The 23,218-nt window shown below is 40.1% G+C and overlaps 1 protein-coding gene across 3 annotated transcripts in view; it reads right to left on the bottom strand.

Moving 5' to 3' along the window:
- Nucleotides 1–23,218, bottom strand: part of cacna2d2a (calcium channel, voltage-dependent, alpha 2/delta subunit 2a) — a 139,452-nt gene that overhangs the window by 32,070 nt on the left and 84,164 nt on the right. For all 3 annotated transcript variants that reach the window (XM_058630778.1, XM_058630777.1, XM_058630779.1), the window contains 3 exons: nucleotides 19,836–19,974; nucleotides 7,961–8,092; nucleotides 7,673–7,730 (listed from right to left, as the gene is read on the bottom strand). In XM_058630778.1, the coding sequence (XP_058486761.1) occupies nucleotides 7,673–7,730; nucleotides 7,961–8,092; nucleotides 19,836–19,974 (329 nt within the window). The remainder of the gene's footprint in view (nucleotides 1–7,672; nucleotides 7,731–7,960; nucleotides 8,093–19,835; nucleotides 19,975–23,218) is intronic.

The raw sequence follows: 23,218 nt of genomic DNA on the forward strand, positions 1-23,218 counted from the left end.
ATATAAACATAAAGGGGAGTCAACCTACAGTAAATGGAGTAAATAGACACTGGATGAAATTAGTTCTTAAACCAATCAGATTTACAGTGCCGAACATGTAGGGGGGGGTTTCAGTTCACACTGGTCACTGCAATGGTCTTTCTGACCCATTATTTTTTCATCGCAGTCCAGACTAATCTCGTTAGCCTGGATTTTGAAATTACAGAGACCAGATTAAAATCTCCACCACAGCCCGATAAAAAAACACAAACATGATCTTATGACTGACTCAACATGTGTGTTCCAAGTTAACATGCTGTGTGGTAGGTGATGAAAATGTCACCTTCATCCTTGACGAGTGGCAAAATCGAATCACTTTATCCTCAAAAGTGAAAGTCAGCGCAACATTTGATTTATTCTGGCCCAGATTCCTCGCGTGGTAAAACATATATTAAAATGTAACCTGCACGAAGGGATTTCAGGCTTGTACAAATAACCATAATAATTATGATGAACATTATGACGACCCCTACAAGAAACTGTGACACAATTTACTCTGCAGATACAGTCAATTAGCGGACTGATTTTCTTTTTTGTTTTTGTTTAAATATTGAGTGGAGTCATTAAGCTTCCAAACATAATTGACTGATTTTCCTTATCATTATATCGCTGTAAAGGGATCTGTTGACATCACCTTCTTCCCTTGACAATTATCTGACTGTGTAATCGTAGATTAATGCCAGTTTGTCCAGGACATTATTGGACATACTATGTACATTGCTGAAGTGGCAGTTACAGTATATGCAGTGCGTAGTAAATTGTACATGTGCGGTCGCAGCAGCAGTGGTGATTTTTTTTACGCTCATGAATATACAAGAAGGCAATACGATACATCATGTATGTCACAAACAAGTGTGTTCGTGCCACTGCAAATGTGCATGTGAACAATCTGTGCAATTGAGATGACGTTTGATTGGCGTAGGTATTAGACCTGTGCTCTTTACACTGAGGTGGAACGAGGTATCGCTCCAAATATGAGGAGATTAATGCCGCAGCATTCACACCCACCCCACACCCATAAATCTAACAGAAATGCATTATACAAGCAATGAACACAATGACATATTCTTGGTTGTGGTGATTGTATTTCACTCCTTTTTTTCCAGCAGTCTGGTAAAAGAGTCTCATTGGAATTCATGAAATAGTTTTATCACGACACAGCGTTGTAAAATCAATACATTAACTGTGCCGAGGGGGGGGAGGGGGGGCTAACTCTCTCAGGAGGATTGTGTTTATGCCCCTGACCCATTCCGCAAAGTGTTGTGGAGTACATTTAAATTGAAGGAATTATCTACAACATACATTTCAGAAACGGGCAATAGATACACGTGGTATGATGCATGTAGCGGCTCGGGGTTCATTTTCTCGTGCTCCGACAACTGGACACACAAAAACCACTGAGTACAGTAGCGTATATTTTCACAATAGTGAACTACTATTGTGAGTGTTGCAGTATCTAATCAGCCAATTAGAGGTCAAATTATCACTGACATATCGTCATCCTTCCTTGTGCAATATGATAATCGATAGGCAATCTACGTTACCAGATGCCCATCCATGTTCAATGCATAGACTTTATGCACTTTGTTCCCTATGTTGTGAATAAACAGAGAAATCCTGCACTTTTAGCAGACGTCTTGTTTTCTTCAGTTAGAGGATATATCGCTATACGATTGTCTTGCAATGTATCTATTATCACAGAATCATTGTATTGTGATATCATCGGTATCGTGGACCATGTATCGTGTCGTATCATATCATTTCGTATACGATATCATATTGTATCGTATAAGATATCGTTTCGTATACAATATTGTATCGTATCATATAAGATATCGTTTCGTATACAATATTGTATCGTATCATATCATTTCGTATACGATATCATATCGTATCGTATAAGATATCGTTTCGTATATGATATCGTATCGTATCATATCGTATTGTTTCGTTTCGTATACGATATCGTATCCTATCATATAAGATACCGTTTCGTATACAATATTGTATCATATCATATCGTATCATATCATTTCGTATACGATATCATATCGTATTGTTTCGTTTCGTATACGATATTGTATCGTATCATATAAGATATCATTTCGTATACAATATTGTATCGTATCATATCATTTCGTATACGATATCATATCGTATCGTATAAGATATCGTTTTGTATATGATATCGTATCGTATCATATCGTATTGTTTCGTTTCGTATACGATATCGTATCGTATCATATAAGATATCGTTTCGTATACGATATTGTATCGTATTGCGAGGTACTCGATTCCCACCCCTACCGCTCACGTGTTGCTGGCATGTCTAAGTGTTTCAGTAACTGCTGGTTTTCCGGCACAACCACCTCTAGTGTTTGCAGAACATGGTAAAGCTAAAGCTAAAGCTAAACTTGTTCTAAATTAGAAAAGCAACAGTAACTCAAACAATTACTCGTTACAACCAATATGCACAAGACTCTGATTCCACATCTGAACTTAAGGTGGATGAGCTACAGCTGCAGAAGACCACACTGTGTGACAGTCACGACTGCCACTTTATGAGGTTTCCTCTGTAAAGTGGCCAGTGAATGTACATATAGGATGATCTGTATTCAGTATTCAGCTGTCAATTCACAGTAAATGTAAATGTTTATCTTCGCAGTGTGAACAGAATAATAGGAGAAGTTCAATAATAAAAAAAATGGAACACAAACATTAGACTGATCTCCTGAGGGAAAGTCCTGTGCTTTTACAGCCTCCCATTACCCACTTTGCATTATTTATAGTAAATGTAAGTCGAGTGATGGGAGAAGTGTATGTTATAAAAAACTGTGTGTGTCGATTTGCGAGCATGAGAAGTGTGTTTGTGTGCATGCTCGCAGGTGTGTGCACTTGTGATGAGCTGATGGGCTTATTATTTAATGGACTGCTGCTTTTTTTTGGTGCTCCTGTGGATGTGGTAGGAGTATAAAGATTGAATTAAGATAAACATATAGAAGGATGGAGCCTCGAGACCCCGCAAGAGAAAGAGATGTTGTCTATCGTTTATTTATTCCGCGACTCTGTTGATTCTTGGAAGTGTCTGTGCCAATCCCACATTTTTGGTTATGCCTAAGACGAACACCTCTTCACATTTTCACCACTTTTAGTACTAAAAAAAAAAAGTACAGAATGTTGAATTATGTCATGTTTATTGGAATACATATTTACATATACTGTATGTATTCATAGCTTGCCCTACGATGGACTGGCGACCTGTCCCGCCTTTCACCTTACGTCAGCTGGGATGGGCTCCAGCTCCCCATGACCCTCATGTGGATGATAAGGCGGTGGACATTGAATGAATGAATGTATTATCAGCAGATGAGTTCTTGTCTGTCACTGCTGCCCTTAAAATGGAATAAAAAGCTTCCTGCGCTTCTCCTACAACATGGCTTAAAAGGAAATATTGAAGTTTTGTCTGCTGGGAGGTCGTCCTTCAGATTTGTCAAAGAAAGACTAAAACCCTCAAGTTGTTTCACTAATGCAGCTCAGCTTTGACTAACCAAGTCTGATTCAAGACATACTTGCTTAGTCTGACTTGGTGCACACGCCCGGGATTATTTAAGCAGCTCAAATGAATGGATGAACTGAAAGTTGATAAACCGAGGAATGCAAAAGGGAAAGCAAGAGCGCACACAATCAAGTGTTTTCTAAGTGTTTTTCACTTTATAACAATATTCTGTATCCTTCACTATTACTGGGCAGCGACACATGTGGCAGCAACTGCAACTGCAAATGAAGTGTAATTCTTCCACAGTGGTATGTAGCTCATAAAGAAATGTCATTCTGATAATCACAATAGTTTTTAAAATGTATAAATACTGGGTTACTGCAATTTCTGTTGCCACTTGTCACATTTAATGCTGTACTTTTGCAATAGTAAGGTTTTCATTAATCTATTTTGGAGACAATGAAAATGCTGAGATGTAGTTTTAATAGGTTGCGTTATTTTAGTAGTGAGTAATGAGTGTGGAATTCATCTAATGAAGTCTTTTTGTACCCGTCGGACATTCTTTGAGACAAAGTTAAACACAGTTAGCCTGGTCCGGAGCAGACAAGTTACTATGGTAACTCAACGGAACTCACACTTACATGAGCCAGATTTATCAAAATAAGTGAGAATTTCCCCTTAATCCCGCTTCATGCAATCCCCCCCTGAAGCCTTACATCTGCTTCAGTCTCACTGAAAACCAGTGTTTGTCAAAGTCAGCTTCTCTGTCAGGTATACGGGCGGAGACAATGAAAGATGGAGGTGGTGAAGCTCGGCCCTCTAGATATTGGGAAAGGCATTTTTGGGGGAGAGTCGGCTTTGAGGAGCGACCAGTCGTCATAATATTTACAAAGAGGTTAGATTGACTTTTTGAAGAAATCAATATATGATATAGCCCACATGCTGTTGTGACCCTGGGAGGTAATGGGATCTTTGCAACGCTTGGCTAACGGGACTCCACGCCTGTCTGTGATTATTTTTCCTCTTCACCCTTTTCACTCTTCTTCTCCCTTCTCCCTCTGCCTCACTTCACCCTCTGCTTCACTTCCCTTGATAACACGGACAGACAATATAATGGACAAATGTTAATAATTAATGTCAGAGCAATTGGAGACAATTAAGTGTGTTGACTGGACCATTAATTTTCGTTGGGGTGTCGGGGGGCGGGGGGGGCAGACAGATGAGAGTGCCCTGATCTTTATGTGTTCGTGGTGGACCTAAGTCGGCCACGGCTACATTTTTGCCCGACTAAGTGAACTATAGCGGTTTATCACACATCTGAAGAGTAAATCTCATGTCTGACTGAACAATAAACACTAACAGATCCCTTTGCTGTGATTGCATCTGTGTATTGCAGTTTGTGTACTGGTTTGTGAAGGTAGAGGAACTATTTGAATGATCTGTACCATGTAATCTGATTTAGCTCGGGGTAGGTGATAAAAGAAGATTAAAGGGTTTGTCTGTACTGTATATGTTTAGACTTTTGTACAAAATTAGGCAACTCTTGCTTACTGTGTTTGTTCAAGTGTTCATTTTGTCTCAGTTTGCTTCAAATGAGTTAATTGATGCTATAAAATCCTGATGAATTGTGACATGCAGGATAATTCAGTTTTATTTTGTACAGTGGGAAGAAGAGGATTCCACAATTCTATTTAATGATCATAAAAATAAACAAAATAGCTGCAGTCTTGTCATAGTTTCTGTTTGTGTGCAGAAAAAGTGAGTGGGAGCATGAGTTACAGTAGGTGTTTTTTTTTTTTTTTGGTCATTCAATTCAATGTGGCTCGTGTTACTGCTCACAGTTGTTTGTGTTTGTGGATGCTGACATTAAGTGAAGTCACATAAGCACACATGACAGGCTTACCTTACCACTGTACCGTGCATGATCGGCCAACCTCTCCCGGGGAATAGGGGGAGACAGCGCGTTAGTCTATAATCACACAAGTCTGACCTGACATATCATGACACTCCCTGCCACAGTCATGCCACTCAGCGCGGCTGGGCACACGTTGCTAAGCAACAGGCCACAGGAAATGTCGAAGGCTCTGACATGAGGAAAAAAGCTCGACAGGAATGACAGTGACAAACATGGAGGACCAGGAGGGGTGGGTTACAAAGAGCGCAGGAAGGCACCTCTTCCTCTGTCTAACCTTGTCTCAAGACGCTGCCGCCGCCACTCAGCGACCCACTCATCGTTCTTTCCCCCCCCCTTGTTCCTTCCTGTCTCCGGAAACGGTCCCACAGTCGAAAAACACGTGTAAGAGAATTAAGCTTTGTGAACTTAGGCTCTGCGCTGACACATCAGAGACAGGAGTCTTGTCTTAAGTCGTCCCCGCTACACAGTGCCTCATGTTTTCCAGCATTTTTCATGTTTATTGTGTCGCCTACTGTGACAGTGGAGCACAAGGGAGACTTTCTATGGGTGTTAACTTAATTAAACTGCCAGGGAACACCTCGTTAGTTTGATGATTACAGATACACCGAGGTGTTGGGGCGAACTGTGCACAGGCTTAAAGTCAGTGCACGGTCCGAATGAAAACAAAACTATCATCGCAATAAGAACCTGTTATTATTGATCAATAGATTAAACACCTCAGTTATATACAATAATATACAGTAAAATTAGCTCCTCTCTTTTATCTTAGGCGTAATGTGACAGTATGTGAAATTGTGAACATTTTAATTTAAGTTTTGCTGCATAACAAACACAGAATAAATAATAATATCAAGATTAAAGAAGATTAAATTAAAAACTAAGACAGATTTAATAAAGGGAGGCAAATGTGGTACAAGGATACATTTTAGTTAATATATAACAAATGGATTGTTTTTATTTATTCATAATAAATTTAAGATTGTATATTAAACATCTAAACTGTCATACATACTTCGCCTAAGCGCAAAAGCTTCTCATGCTTGTCTATTGTTTGCTCGGTCTGAGTCTGTTGACTCCACCTGACAGCCTGGCCTGACCTCAAACAGCCACTCAGGCTGAGCTGCACTGAGACAGAAATGGAAAATGGGGTCAGGTTTAATCAACATTGCTGTCATGATTATGTCCAGTTCACTCCAACCTGTAACCAGGCAACAGGCAGGGCTGCCACAAAGCTGATGTGACAGTGGCAAGTAGATTGAACGTGTAAGGGTGGACAAAAAGCCGGGGCCGGGGCTGGAAGAAGGGACTGTTTGGCCTGATGCAGCCTAGTTCTGTCGTATTGATCACGCTCTCCAAAGCCCAGACTCTCTTCACAGAGATCAGGCACAAGGGTGGCCACTTAAAACAAGAAACATTAGCCTCTATCTTGTTTTTGTCCTTGTAGTGAAAAGGCGGCGCATTTTACATTATCACTCAATGAGATAAACATGGGTAAGGAATGTTTTGACCTCATTCCATTAAACAGTACTTTTCATTAAGCCGTAGGCTGTGGGGAGCACAATCTGTCTGCAGGAGACAGAGACAAAACCCCCTATAGGAATCTAAAAGGAAGACTGGATTTAAGAATTTAAGTCTTTCTGTTTGCATGCGACTATACTGACATTAAACTATCTTAATGTGCTGCAGGCAGTTTTCCATTCTTAAACCTAATATAATCAATAAATACAGTAAATTACCTTACCATACTATTTCAAAAATCACTTCTTTGAACACCAAGCAAAGAATCATGAAGTTGAAATGACCTTGTGTTATTCTTAATATACAAATAAGATAGAAAAAGCGTGTGTGATGTGCGTGGATATGTGTTTACGAACAAAAAATGTGCTTGCCACAAGTGTGTGTGTGCGCGTATTACGGTCACAATACTTTGTCACAATTTTAAGACGGCGTGATAGTGCTGCTGCAGCCGCTGACAGCACAGGTGTTGCAATGACAAGTTAAATTCCGGGCAATTTTCCTCTGCTGCTGCTGCTTTTTTGAGGCTGCCGGCTCAGAACTACACAAACTCCTCTGCTCTCGACACTCGGCTGCATTCTCGTGGTCACCGTGTGTCCAACTCATCTGGACCAACATTAAGCACTTCAGCAGGTCCACACGTGACCTTTTTATTAGAAACCAAAACTCCACAAGTTCAAAAGGTTTTTCAGCTTAAGAAATCTCACCACGGTCTCCTGCGGACATCGTACAGGTCGATCTTGTTGGGCGCCCTCCATGGAGTGGCTGGAGAGCAGAAGGAAATAAGTTATGGATCATACAGTGAGCTGTAGGATATTTCCGATCAGATAAGATCAAAGTAATCATAATTTCATTCCGTCCATATCGAGCTACCAGTACAGCCATCTGATAAGAGATTGCCAATGTTCCGCAGCCGAGGAGCCCTAGGGTCAATTTAGACTTTATCTTACGGTGACTTAAAAGGCAGACTGTTGACTCAGTGACCTGTGGCCTACCTGGATAATATCGTGTCACTCCAGTGGCACTGCCAAACACCTGCCAACGCAGAGAGCTGTCCTCCCGACGATTTTCAATGAAGACTCTCTCCAGCGCCTGGGTCCAGTTTAACTCGTTTAAGATGACTGGAGCTGCAGGAAGAGCAGAGAAACACAAGAGTGAAGAGTGAATACAGTCGAGTATGAGGCGTAGTTGCTGAGCTAAAAGTAAACAGTTTCTGGTAAACACTTGAGCAGAATATGTTTCTGTTTATATAAAGAGAAAAACGAGAGAATAATGGCAATGGAGCTACTGATTATATATAGATTATATAACTGACACAGTCCCTACAAGTAACAATAAAAAAAAAAAGCAGTGCTTAAAATACAGGCTTTTTATAACAAGCCAGAATGGCAACCCTCTATGTCACATGTGTCAAACTGGTGGCCCGGGGGCCAAATGTGGCCCTCCAATCAATTGCATGCAGCCCGCCCACCACTGTGCGAGGTGATGGAATAGAGACAGGATATAAGACTAAATGTATTTGCCGGCAATATTTTTATAATAGTAATAAGACATTGGGTTGTTAATTAATTTATTAAATGTATTACACTCAACATGAAATTACATATATTTAAGCTGTTTTAATCACAGTTATCCTTGTCATTATTTGCTAAATTTTCAATTTAATTCTCCGTTTTAGTGCATCATAAATATGTATTTATTGTGAATCATTTTATATCAAAACAAGCACTTTTACTTTGCAATTCTGTCTAATATCATAATGAATAACTTAAATTTCCCACCGGCTACTAAATAGTTGTTTTTTCCACTTTTTTTTCCTCTATGTGGGCCCCCGCTTGACCAGACTAGATGCTCATTGGCCCCCAGGTCATTTGAGTTTGACCCCCCTGCTCTATGTGTTATGAAATATTCCCCCCAAAATTACAACTGAATAATAAAAAAAAGGGCCAAGATTTCTTTTAAACAGTTAGTATCCAAAGGTCGATTCTGCTTTGCTGAAACGACTTTGTCTGTGCCAGCGGCAGGAAGCACATGAGAATGGATGTATGCAGGCAGCGGCTCGGCCAGCGGTAGCTGTCTGAGCAGGGCATCAGTCTAATCTCGTGATCTCTGAAGAGTGCAGATGAGGAATCTGAGATGACCTTGGACTAGGTCGCGTGTCGTTCGCAGCATGTGGAGGAAGAAAGTACAATTTCACGGGTAAAAACTAAAAATAACTGTTGCTTAACACAACATTGCATGTTATAGCTTTCAAAATAAAGTCATAGCAATACGTGGTGCGTTATGGAGAGAAGTATTTATCATCAAGTCAACAAGAGGTGAAATCGCTCGCTGCTGGTGACCAGAGAAAAACCACCGCCTCCGCCACGAGCATCAAAGTAGATCTTGTTTTCTTTGCACTTTACTTTAATGTAACTCATGCGCTATTTCACACGCACGGACCCAAAATGCTTTCAATCTGTATAAAAGCTAAGCTGAAGTCAGAAGAGGGTGAGTGCAATCAGAGGCTTAATGGCCACCTGATTAAAGTGGAAACAAGTCGAGGCAGTGAGCTGGGTAGAACTTTAAGCCCCCGGTGATTTAATTACTCAGCCAAACAAAGCCAGATAACACTTGGAACTGACTAGTCCAGCTTTTCTCAACCCCCCCTCATTTGAATTTCACACAAATAAGTGATCATTATCCAATTTCCCCATACTTTTCAATTACTGCTTTAGAGTCTTTGATGAGCGGTCATTTTAGAGGTGAGAAGTAGCCTCCTGCTTTGCTGCTTTTTCTGACGCTCAAATACTCTTAATTACCCAAACCACACCGTCATTAACTTAAAAAGAAGTTTTTTTTCTTTTCTCAACTCTCTGCACAAAACACAGCAAAGTTGAATTCGTTTCCAGCATCATGTAAAACGAATGCTCACGAGCACAAACGTGTGTATTTCTCCACAGAAGCACCTACATGGTGTTTAGAGAATAGAAATACATGAAGGTCAAATTATCGCCGTCATTAAGCAGAGCTCCAAAAATTCATAGACATAACGGCAAAGTAAGAATGGAGGCAGCCCTACAGATGGGGATGAACATAAAAAAAACCCAGCGAGAAGGAGGGGAACAAAGGATGACAAACAGCACAGATCTTACCACGAGTGAGTGGCTGCTTTCACTGCCTGAAAAAGTGCAATTTCTTGCCCATTTGAGAATGAGAGGACCAAATAAAAGAAGGAATAAAAAAAAAAAACACAGACCATCACAGCTTTAAACTGCTTAATTCTACCGCTTTATCGTCCACATGAGGGTCGCGGATTGTGCCAATCCCAGCTGACAGAGGGCGAAAGGCGGGAGAACACGCTGGACAGGTCGCCAGTCCATCACAGGGTCACAAGACAAACAAATAGAGAATCTAAGCCACAGCGTTAATCTCTGTTTCATATGTGGGGCAGTAAGGACAGCTGAGTATTATTATTCTGGGTTTGGCAGCTGTTTGTTGTCGTCTTTTATTTGATGACTCATTTCACTGTGTACTCGGGACACTTTCTCCCACAAACTTAATTGCATCCGACCAGAATTAGAAAGTGAAAGAGTCTTATTTGCTTCGATAACGTCTCATAAAATGGTGTTTACATTTCCAGAGTCCAGATGGTGCGACGGTAGACTGAACTGGAGGGAAAATAGTGAGCCTCTCCGAATCTCTGCCGCGTTGACCATGATTTTCCAAACTTGCCACAGTCACTCAATCCATCTCCGTGGGACCGGTGGCTATATTTGACTGATATTGGTTTAGAGATTATCAGGGAACAAAACTATGCATTTCAATTTCCTCTGGCTCATGCAACACTCCGTGCTAAAGATCCATCTGATTAACGTGTAAAAAGTACTATCCTTTGAACAGGAGTTATCACAGTGGGCTGCTGCAGGGGCAGCCGGTGTGCTATGAAGTCCTGGCTGCACTTATCTCGAGAGGCACTGGGTATGTAATGATAGCTGTCCCAGACAGGCCAAGGGCGAAGAGACATCCTGCGACCTCCGTTTAAAAACCAGAGCCCCGTCTCAGCTATCCAGGCAAAAATCATGGTATTAACTAAACTCCGGCTGGATATGCAGGGCAGAGTATCAGCTGCATCGCTGCACAAGCACAAATTTAACACGCGCATTGTGTTTGATGTGTTTTTTTGAATGTTTGCGCATTTATGATGTCTCTGTTGGCGGGGGTGGTGCGTGTGTCTTTATTCACATTACTGATGGTCAGTCTTTATTTTTCACTCAAGAATAAGGAGCGGATCTAGCAACCTAATATGCCAGTAGCTTTTGGTTCTGGGGGGAGGGAGGTGGGGGTTCATCTTGTGTGTATGTGTGTGTGTTTTTATTTTTTTAAATTTTATTTGTAATTATTTATTTTAATTTTAGTTATTAATATATATATATAAAAAAATATATATATATATAAAAATATAAATATATATATATATACATATAAATATATATATATATACATATATTAATAACTAAAATATATATATTTTTGCCTTTTTTCTGTCTGAAAATAAAATAAAAAATGTGATCACAAAAAAAAAGAATAATACAACCATATAAATGTGGAATCTGTCTCGTGTTGCCAGTAGTGGTAGATTGCTAGACAACTGCCACCTACATGGTGACGGGAGTTGGTTGGGCTTGATGTGCCGGGGAAACTTAAACCTGTCTGGTCTCATGTGGTGTGAGTCAGTAATCCATTACCTGGAGGACAACAGGCTGAGTGGAGAGGACCAACAAACCAACTCCACTTCACATAAGGCTACCATCCTTTCTCTGTAAAAAAAAAAAAGTTATATTCTACAGAAACAGCACCTCAATATCTGGGTGTGGAGACATCAAGCACACGAGCATTAATCTTTTATGACCACCTCCGATGAAAGCTCTCGAGAAGTTATTGGTGCAAAAAAGTGGGCCCTGCACACGTAAACCAAACTAAAGTTTGGCTTCTGGAAGTTGGCCAAAGACAGGGTGAAGTGGAGAGACGTGGTTGCTGCCCTATGCGTAAGTAAAGTAAGTAATATGGTATGAAAAAGGTGAGTGTATTGAATGGCCACCAGGGGGTGATACTTCCGGTTGAAATAAGAACTCAGTTTGACTTCACACTTGATTTATAATGTCAGTAAACAATTTCCTGATGAGTGATTGGTAGAAGATGGATGGATGATACAGTGTGTGTGTGTGTGTGTGTGTGTGTGTGCTTATGCTGCCAGCTTAAACTAAACCACACGTCATATGTGAGCCGCTAACACAGCAAACGCACACACGCAGAGGGCAACACATCAGCAGGTTAATCTCTGCAGAGAAAAAACAAAACAAAGAATCACATCGCAGATAAGACAACGCAGCAAACTAATTCTTTTTGATTTATTCAGTTAGGATATGCTGTGACTTCGCAAGACAGTTGATAAAAAGACAAATTTCCCCTGGGGGGGAAATATGTCCACGGGCCGACAGAGCCACCGAGCGCCGCGTTGGGCTCATCTTTCACATGAAATGCGCCGCTCTGTGATATCTTTAAAAGGTAATTCATCAGCGTGCTGCTCCCCTGACATTTAGAACACCCTTGGATTTGCCCCTTTATGGAGCAAGACTGCACACCAAGTAGGGAAACAATTGTGAATGGGATTTATGGAGCATCTCTGTGCGAGATCATTCCTCAACTGCCTTCCACCATCACCTCCTTTATCATATGACCCCCCCTCTCCCCCCCAACCCCTCATCCACACATTATTCACACTGATATACTTGTGATAAGACGCCGTCTGAACCAATCTGTGCTTCAAACCCTGTATTAACTCACTGTACACACAAACTCATAATGGTAATAATGAAGCCAATATTGCCGTCATTGGCAAACATGCTTTTCCATATTTACTTTTAAAATGGAGTGACTATGTGGCACTGCTTACTTTGACATGGAGTTAATATGACTCAAGCAGACAGGTACTGTAGGAGACATGAAGAGCTTTTTTATGTTATCCACTGAGCGTATTCTTCAAACGTCAGATCTGAAATAGAAGGTTATCATGATCTTTTTGCATTATAATTGAGTTTGGGAAAGAAACCATTGGTCTTTCCACTAAAAAGGTCAGTTCACCCTAATTACGAATACAGGTTTTCTCACTCACCCTTGTACTATTCATCCATGCAGAGGATTTGATTAAAAAACTTTTTCCCTTTAATCTTCCTCAAAGGATTTTTTTACTTCCAGACCATATGTAAAAAAAAGTCCAGTTTCACTAGTGAAGTCTATCAGGAAGTGAGATTATATTGAATAGCCACCAGGGGGCAACTCCACTGCTTACAAAAGTTGGTGTGGGGAAAATGTGCCCAATTCTCACCTGACTTATAATGTAAATAAAACATTTTCCTGAGGAATTCACCGCATTCCCATTTAGAGGAAAATAGATGGTAGCAGGCTTCAAATTTGCTCCTTAAGGGCGACGTCACGATGGAAATGAAGTGACTTTTCTCTGATTACCAATCGTCCCTTTGTCCAAAGACTGGGGTGAGGTTATGTGTGATGTAGATGTGAATGTGATGTCTCTGTGTGTTGGCCCTATGAAAGGCTGGAGACCTTTATCCTGGATCTCGCTCAATGTCAGCTGGAATTGGCTCCAGCTCATCCTGCGATCCTCAAAGGATACGCTGTATAGATAATGGACGGCTGATGTGATGCTGAAACACCATGTTCCTGCACAGCTTGGAATCATTACAGATGTGCATTTCTGCATCTGCAATGACCACCTTCACTCTCCGTCCCTCTACATTCTTTGACATCTTGTCCTTTGCTCGTGTTTCCTCCCTGTTGATTCGTCATTCCTCATCCTTCGGGGCTTCTCTCTGGCCTGGCTGAGTGTTAAAGAACCTCAACCTTAAACCCTTCATCCTGCAGAGGAGACGGCAGCAACACAACCTGGCAGCAGCTCACACATCCACAGAGACGAGCTAAAACAAAGCCTTTGCTGAGCTGATTTTTTTTTTGTTTTTGTTTACATATCTCTGTGAAACGGACTGTGACTGAATTTCTATTCCTTCTAGTGTATTTCAGAGAGCATTTTCTTTGCAAATGAAAAAAGCTGCTTTAACAAATTATAATTAAAAACCATGTGAGGGGGGAAATCAAACAGCTTCACATTGAGACAGCATTTAGCGTTAAACGCGTTTGTTGTTGAAGATACCTGAGTTTTGCTGAAGTGCAATCTCAGACAGCTTGTATATGTGTGTGTGTGTGTGTGTGTGTGTGTGTGGGAGGGGTCTCTCGCTGTGAAGTGGTGATTATTAATATATACAGAATAATATGTTTCGGACAGATTTAACCACACCGCCCGTGTTACTCCAAATGATTTTTCTAATTAAAGAAGAGCAGTAAATAACAAACACATGAAATGTAATTTGTGAGGCCAGTGGTGAGTGAAGTAGAGTTTGCTGTGCTGACTGTTATAATTAGTGAGCAGGTAAATGATAGCGCCACTTCACTGGGCGCACACCGCTGTGGGTTGGTGGGTGAGGGGCAGAGAGAAAGGAAGGTGCAGCATGGAGAGGAACAGGAAATACAGACTGTAATGTTTATACTGTCTTTCTATCTTCTGATCTTTCACAGATTACTTTTGCTTTTCTCCCCACACACACACACACACACACATTTAAATCTCTCTTGATCTCCAGAGTGGGTTGACAGAGGAGCTTCCGTCCACTTTATGAAAACATGGCACACGTGAAACAAATACAAGATATACTGTAATGTGCTGCGCGTGCACGTGCGCGTGCACTCACAGTCACAAAAATATTACGCGACATTTGCATCTGGGGTGAGACAATCACACAGGAATGAGGTTTTTTTCTTTCTTATTCATTCATTTATTTATATGTTTAAGATAAATTTGTCACATTAGACAGAATTTTGAATTTTGAATTTTGAATTTCACAACAGAGATGGGACAATAGAGGATATTATCACTCATCGTGATAAAAGAAACACTCAACACTTAATTATGTTTAATTTCTACTGTCCTGATAATCGTGACTGGAGATAAATCCTTTCTAATTCACGTACATACAGTCCTTGTGATTTATTTTGTAATGTGCCACAATAGGGAGCTGCATCTTTCCTTATGACTGACTCATTTAAATGATCGTAAATTCAATGTTTCTGACCAGCATAAGTGTAGACAGAAAGCTATGCCTGTTTAAGTTTAATAATTGAATTAATAATCTAAACAAATTATATTAAAACCTATTTTTTCAATCATCGCAATCATTTTTGGTTAAGATTATCGTGGCGGGAAATGTTTATATCATCTCGTGCCTATTTCACAATGTATTGATTTTGTTGCTTGGTGGTGGAGCTGTATTTTGTTTAAGTTAAACTCATATTTATGAGATTTTTTTGATTGCAGATTTTTCCCTATAGAGTTCAGATTGTTACGGGTGACGACACGAAGAGTTGCCACCTGAACGAAGACGATGGTGGAAGATGGTGAGGATCGTGTCCACCGAGACGTTAAAATTGTCCTTCTATAATGTCAGGATAAATAAAACAAACATTGTGATGACTTAAAGAATAATTGTGTCAGGGCATAAATTATTAAATAAAAACACGGATGATTCTGCAAAAAGAGAATCAGTTCCCGCCACCAAACGATAGAAAATAACCTATTTTTTACCGGCAATATTTCCGATTTTGCTGAATCAAATCTTCATAGTGTCCGACTTAAAGATGACTGATGTCATATAGAAATATGTAGGAAAATGGGATCAGTCATTAATTGTGGGCCGCAGCGTATAATATGACGAACAAAGCATGGCTCTTTTTTCCCTCTCACTGCAACGCTTTCCTTTTGTGAAGCGACCTGAGTCATCTATCACATGTCGTCTTTGCCAACCAGGCGTGCAGACATCTCTCTGCATCAATTATAAAAAAAAAGACGAGAGAAATCAGAAGTAGTTTGAGTCAAATTAAACCCTGCTAAGGCAAATCTCTCCCTTTTAATCTTTTCTTTTTTTAAATCTGACTGAACACTGTGCTGACTCTCTATCTGCTGTATCTGTTGCACTTAGTTTTTTTTCTTCTTGCCTGGAGCTTCCCAGAAGGGACCGAGCTAAAGACCAGACCAGACCAGACCAGAGTTCTGCTGCAAAAGGGCAGGGAGTACACACTTTCTGCTGCTTTAAGAACTGATACCGTTTTTTTTATTTTTTATGTCACTTTTGTTAATTAAAGTCGCATGAATGATAGAATGTTTTAACCTCTGGATTACACTGTGAATTGTTCATATGTTTAGCCTAATTAAAATTACTGCTTGAGATAGGTACTTAATTTAAATTTGGAAGAAAAATAACTGAACTGGAAACAACTGTCCACTACCTGCCTAACACAGACTGGCAGACAAACTAATAGTGAGCTTGGAAACATGTGAAGCAAGTCTGATAATGAAGCTGAATGAAGCAGTGGCTTCAGTGGCGATTGGACGGCCATATATAGGGAAGGGTGAGATGATGGTTTTGGTGAGTTTGTGTGTGTGTGCATGTGTGTGTGAGGGTGGGGTGGGATAATCACTCCAGGCAAATCATTTTTTGAGCTCTGCTCTTTCATCTGCACACACACACACACACACACACTGTAAGCCAGTCCTCGACATTCATTTGTGATAACCAAGTTTTTCCACTGTGCCCGACTACAATAGCAAACTGACAACATGACGTTAGGCTGCTGGAAGCAGCGCTGCATGCAGTGGATTTAAACTTCAAATTTAGTGAAAGGACTACCCACATTCACTGGTGGTTTCCTCTATGCCACGCTGTGAACAGAGGCTGATTATTCTCATACAAATACTAATGTAGGCATACACTATGTGCACACTGTAGACAATAAGTACTTCCTTTTTCAAAAGGGTTCTTCTATGTACAGAGAACGACCCAATAACCCAACCTGACTCCAAAACCCAGTGAGACTGAATACATTTATAAAACTGTCTCCAAAGCAAACATTTTTTCCTCGTTATCTTAGATTTAATTTAAAGTGCTACCTCTTCTTCACAACATCAGTAACATCCAGCAGTAGAACACAAGCATGGACATCACCGCCCTCCTCAGTTTATTCCCCCGAGCCTGTGTTGCGATGTCCATTCAATAATAAGCAGTGATAATTAGAAGAAAACTGTATGAATGTTTGACCTAAGCTAATTAGAAAGTTTGCAGACTTGGCAGCAGGAATCAGCAGCGGGATAATGAATCATAAAATGGTTCATTACTGCGCTCAGGGAACACTCTCAATCTCAATAAATGGACATGGGGCCTGGCAGACAAATCAAACCAGGATGGATACACCGCCTCATTTAGCTGCTGAAAAGATCACAATAAAAAAAATATATTTTTGCTCCAAATGGTTGCTATTATTAAAGTGTTTCTTCCCCTTCTGTCCCCTCTCATCCCCTCTTTCCCTCTCTCTCTCTCCATCTATCTCAGTTCTCCTCCAAGGACAGCCATTTCCATGTAACTGGCAATTTAAAGCTGCCATTTTCCGTAAAACAGTCAGATTATTCAGTGCATTACCAATGTGTACAAATCAAAGTGAGCAACTACATAAAGTATGAGCACTAATTGGAAACTACTTGAAAATTTCATCATAATTGTTGAACATGATGCTGTAATTTGGACTGCACTCCATTTTTCCCTATAGTTTTCTTTCCTCTCTGCCTTCCCTCTAGCCTCCCCCCCTGAGGGAAGAGCGCTCAGTCTGCCCACTCAAACTACTCCTCTTCCGCTAATACCATACCCACAGATAAACTGTAGATCCAGACCTCTCCAGACCCAGAGGACAGCAATACACCCACATCACTTTCCTCAGACATCCTCTCCAAGGCAACCTGGGGACTCTCGATGGCGGGCCCGGAGTATAGAACACGACGCATAGGTGACAATTCACTTTCATCATTTCACTACTCTCAATATTTCAACTCCAGGGATATGGATTTCATGTAAAGTCCTGCAAGATGAATGAGTTAAAAAAGTGCTCCACTGATTTAGCATTGCACAAGTGTGAGAAGATCACTGGGATAATAGTTGATGGAGTGTCATCTGCAGGTTATTGAACAAAAATGTATTGATTAGATTCAGGCATGTGATGCTTAAAGTGATTAATGAAGCCTTGAAATGGGCTGGGGCCACGCGGTTGGTGTCGCGGTTAGCACACTTGCCTCTTACAGCAAGAAGACCCAGGTTCGTGAAGAAGGGCCTTTATGCATGGAGTTTGCATGTTCTCCGGGGTTCTCCGGTTTCCTCCCACAGTCCAAAAACATTAGGTTAATTGGACACTCTAAATTGACCATAGATGTGAGAGCGGATGGTTGTTTGTCTCTATGTGGCCCTGCGATGGACTGGTCTTCTGACCCAGCATACTGACTCAAGTGACGTGTAGGTGGAGGTTCTCAGTCGTCCAGGTCACACTCATCTTCACTCGTTAGCTGTAGGCGACTGGACTTGCTTGGTTTGAGTTGAAGACAGAACTGAAGAAGCCTTTTGAACGAGTGGTGAAACGTCTTCAACTGAACTCAAGGAAGTCCAGTCGCCTACAGCCAACTACTGAAGACAACTCAAGTGACATCTCAAGGAAAGTCATCTTTGGAACGTTTTGGTTTGGTAGAAAAGCCTCTTTGGGAGTTACTTTACATTTGGGCAGCAAATGGTGACAGTGAAGTCGGCACAAAATCACAATTTCACAAAGGGAGCAAAATACACATCAATAGTAAACATTTTCCAGAAAAGAGAAATGAAAAACAAATCCCATACAGTGTACAAGTCTATTCATCTCAGCTCAATCAAGAGGCCTTTATTCTCTGACTCAAATCTTCAGACAAGAGAACCAGAGCTGGCCCAGAACAATGTGCCGGCCTGATTGCTCTGTCGTGAGTTAGCGGTGCCCTTTGACATTTTTCCCTGAACCAAGGAAGCCTACTTCAGACAAGACTTGTCTGGAGACACAGCTGGAGGGCACATATTTCTGACAGGTGTCACACAATGCCTCTTCACCAAAGGAGGCATAAAGCTTGACAATAGAAGAAGAAGAAAAAGAAAAGAAAAGCACTGTAAAATGGTTGTCAATCTCTGCTTTTTGAGTCTTTAAAGAGACAGACAGAGAGAGAGAGAGAGAGTGTCCGCAAGGTTAGACGTGGGTAACAGAGGGAACATGACAAGCAAAATCAAGAGTTCCCAAAGGTACATATGTTCCCCCTTTGTTCATTTGGCAGCTGTAGCTGGACTATGGGGGGTGTTATGTCCCCAGGGCAGCGCCGGTGCTAAGCAGGACAGGTTCACAGGCGTGGGAGCCCATGCCCACGCAAGAAACCACTGTAGGAATCTGGTGTGAGAGAGCTGCTGTCATCTAAAATCCTGTTAGTGTGTTGAAATGTTGGCTCAAGTTAAAATACTGGAGAGGTCAGCAAATACTGTACTAGAAAAAAATCCATTCATGGAAACATCACAGCTTCTATGCTATGGACCGTCACCAAATAAAACTATTTTTAGATTATTCATCAATTGTGTTATGTTGTAATATTTCTTGGTTTGTGTTTACTGAATTCATTTCTCATCTTTTGGAATCTTCTATGACGAGAGAAGTGGACTGTAACTGTAACTACTGCTACACTGTTGCATAAATTAAAGAACCATTTTCTGTGTCGTTACCAATTTGTTTGTGCGTATTACAGGAAACAAAAGTATTCACAACAAGTGCAACAATGGCTCATTGCATCAAATGTAACAAATGAACGGTCTCATTTCCATTAGTAGATGCACTCACTCACTCACACACAACAATAAAGAAAAAGCTTTCTTGTGTACTTACAGCCTTTGTATATGTCTGTGGGAATCTGGACCGCACTGGAAGAGTAGTTGACCTTGTTTTTGAAATTGGGATCATCCACAAACTCCAGCGCCAAAGATGACGAGCTCTCCAGCACGCTCTCCTCTTCTCCATCCTCTGTCTGTGCACACACACACACACACACAGACAGATGTGAAATGAGTGCTGCATTTCTGTGGCTTTAAACATCCCCATCTATTACATTATACTGTATAATCGTCTTGCGCACACAACATTCAGATAATGTTAAACACAATGTTGATATTTTTGTGACACATGAAACAGCAGCAGGTATCAGAGCAGACACCAAACAGAGAGACTCATTAGTACCCAGGATGACTTATATCACAGACATGAGGTGTTGTACCACTGAACCCCAACATGTTGTATGACGTAAAATGTCCTAACAGCCTGTCTCTTATAACATGCAGTTGTATAAACACAACAAGAAATGTAAAATAGGTCAAATGTGTGTGTTTGTTTTCATCAGCTCGGTCTGACACACACACACACACTACATTACATCACATTAGGAAAGTGTCAGATATCAAGGAAAGCCAAAAGATAAAGCGGTAACACTGACATTTAAGCTTTTTTTTATCTTGATAAGTTATCAATAGAGTACAACCTGTGTCTGTTCCCACAAGAGGAAGTGATTGTGGGATGTGAAAAGACAAAAAAAAGAAAGAAAAGAAAATGGCAGGAAGATATAACCTCACTCTCTGGCTCTCTCTGAGTTTATTAACTTAACCTGAGATCACTAAACCTCCCCCCGTTAAGTGTGTTCTTACAGTAGAAAAGTGAGCAGGTCACATCTTTACATTCAAAAATGGAAATGTACAGCGCCACGGACGGGTCTTTGTTAAATAAAGACAATTTAATTAATGTGCGCTCATGCACCAAGCTCTTTGATACAGTGCCATACAGAAGTAGCCCTTAGCACCGTCTGGCACCATGCCTCCACCATTCTTCCTTAATTAGTCATCCTCCATTACTCTTTATTCATTGAATATTTGTAAAACACAATTCCTATGTCTGGTCATTCCTCGTGAACTCCGATGACAAAAAAGCTAAATTTGACCTCAAACAAAATAAGCATGTTGTGTGAGTGAGTGCAGCAAATGTGGGACTTTTTTTATACATATATAATTATTATTTTAATAGAGCAAAAGGCATTAACTGGATGTGACACGATAAAAAAACTTTGGAGAGATTAAATCAAAACCCCTATGTCAGAAACTGATTGATGGGCCAACTCTAATTGACTATTAAAATGCAATTATGATCTGTTTGTGGGACGCGCCGTGGCCTTTTTGTGCTTTGGTCCTGTTCAAAGTCAACAACAGAATTCATTTGGTTTGAATACAATAAGCAACAGTTATCCCCTCTGACCCTGTCATTTTTGATTTTTTTATTACAGTTTTTTTCCCTGCAACCACTATTTATTTATCCATTTTCTTCTTTAATCCCACCTCAAGAATACACTTGATATGTAACTTTTGTAACTGCCTACCAATAAAAATGTTTAAAAAAACCAACAAATAAAGAATTCAATAGGGCTGCAACGATTATAAGATTAATCGATTGTTAATTGATGACCAAATTAACCACCAACTATTTTGATAATAGATCGGTTTTATAGTTGTTATTCATACAAACTTTCTGATTTTTCAGCTTCTTAAATGTGAATATTTTCTGGTTTCTTTGCTTCATTTGACCAAAAAAAAAAAAAAAAAAATCATTAAAACTGAAAAGATTTTTTGAGAACATCATGATTTCCAGGTTTGCTAAACACCGATGTATGAATGAACATTTTCTAATCTTGGAATGCGAACATTGTCTAATTTCTGAATGTTTCTAATCTCAGAATGCGAACATTTTCTAAAATCTGAATGTTTCTAATCTCAGAATGTGAACATTTTATAATCTCAGAATATAAATGTGAACATTTTCTAATCTCTGAATGTGAACATATTCTAATCTCTGAATGTTTCTAATCTCAGAATGTGAACATTTTCTAATCTCAGAATGTGAACATTTTCTAATCTCAGAATATGAATGTGAACATTTTCTAATCTCAGAATGTGAAAATGTTCTAATCTCAGAATGTGAACATTTTCTAATCTCAGAATGTGAATGTAAACATTTTCTAATTTTGGAATGTGAATATTTTCTTATCTCTGAATGTAAATGTTTTCTAATCTCGGAATGTGATTTCCAGGTTTGGTAAACAACGGCATTTTTCAACCCTTTCCGACATTTTATGGACAAAAGAATTACTCAATTAACCGAGAAAATAATCTTCAGATTACTCGATTCTAAGAATAATCTTTATTTGCAGCTCTAGAATTCAATTGGTTGCTGTAATGTATACTGTATAAACTGTATATATAGGACGAGGTGTTTTGTATAAATATGACAATTTTGAAAGTTGGTTTAGAAGAGATTAGTTGACAGAATATATATTCATTAAACCTGATTAGGTTAGGGATGCGGGCTCTTGTGAGGGTGAGGGTGTTTGTTTATCTCTAAAGTCTGACACTAATTCTGTCAATGTCGGGCAGGGAGTTTTTTTTCTTTTCTTCCTTTCTTCCTTCAGAAGAGCCAAATCATAATTAACCAAGGCAGCGTCTAATTAGCAGCGGAATAAATCCACACAGGAAAGACTGATTGGTTCATTTTCTTCAACCATCCACCACCTGTTTTGCTCAATTCATTACCCAATTTGTTAATTTTATCTCCCCGTTCTCAAGGTTTAATTAAAGGCTGAAGAGGCCAGAGATGACATTTTGAAGATTCTTTCGCTCCCGCCTTCAGCCCGACTAACATTTGCCTGAAACCTGTCACACGTGTGTGTGTGTGTGTGTACTTGAAAGAGCACAGGAATGCACAGCATAAAAAGACCGACAAATAGTTCTTCATAAACCAACATTCATAAAAGCAGTAATTTCCTCAAGCACATTGCAACAAAATAAAACAGTTAATTAAGTACATTAGCACCTAAGGATATGACAGAAAGGTTCTGCCAGAGGAACGAAAGGTGTTGTAGTGAAAGTGCAGCTCACAACGGAAACGCTGCTCGTTCACTCTTTGAATGTAGAAGAACTATAGAAGCTACAGCTCAGGTGACTTAAAAAAAAGTGCCAAAAAAAAGGATAATCTGGAAGTTGAGTTGCAGAAACAACATACTTCAAAACAAGAAGGTGATCTAGTTAGTTAGTCCGAACAAAATACCAAAAGTTAAAAACAAATCACACTATGTTATCTCATCTGACCAATGGAGAGTGGTCACATGTACTGTATCAATATAGAATAAATATGTGTGTGAGTGCCCTGTGAGTACGGTGGACCTTGACTTAGTATTG

This window comes from Solea solea, chromosome 6, assembly GCF_958295425.1.
Source record: "Solea solea chromosome 6, fSolSol10.1, whole genome shotgun sequence".
NCBI classification, from domain to species: Eukaryota; Metazoa; Chordata; class Actinopteri; order Pleuronectiformes; family Soleidae; genus Solea; species Solea solea.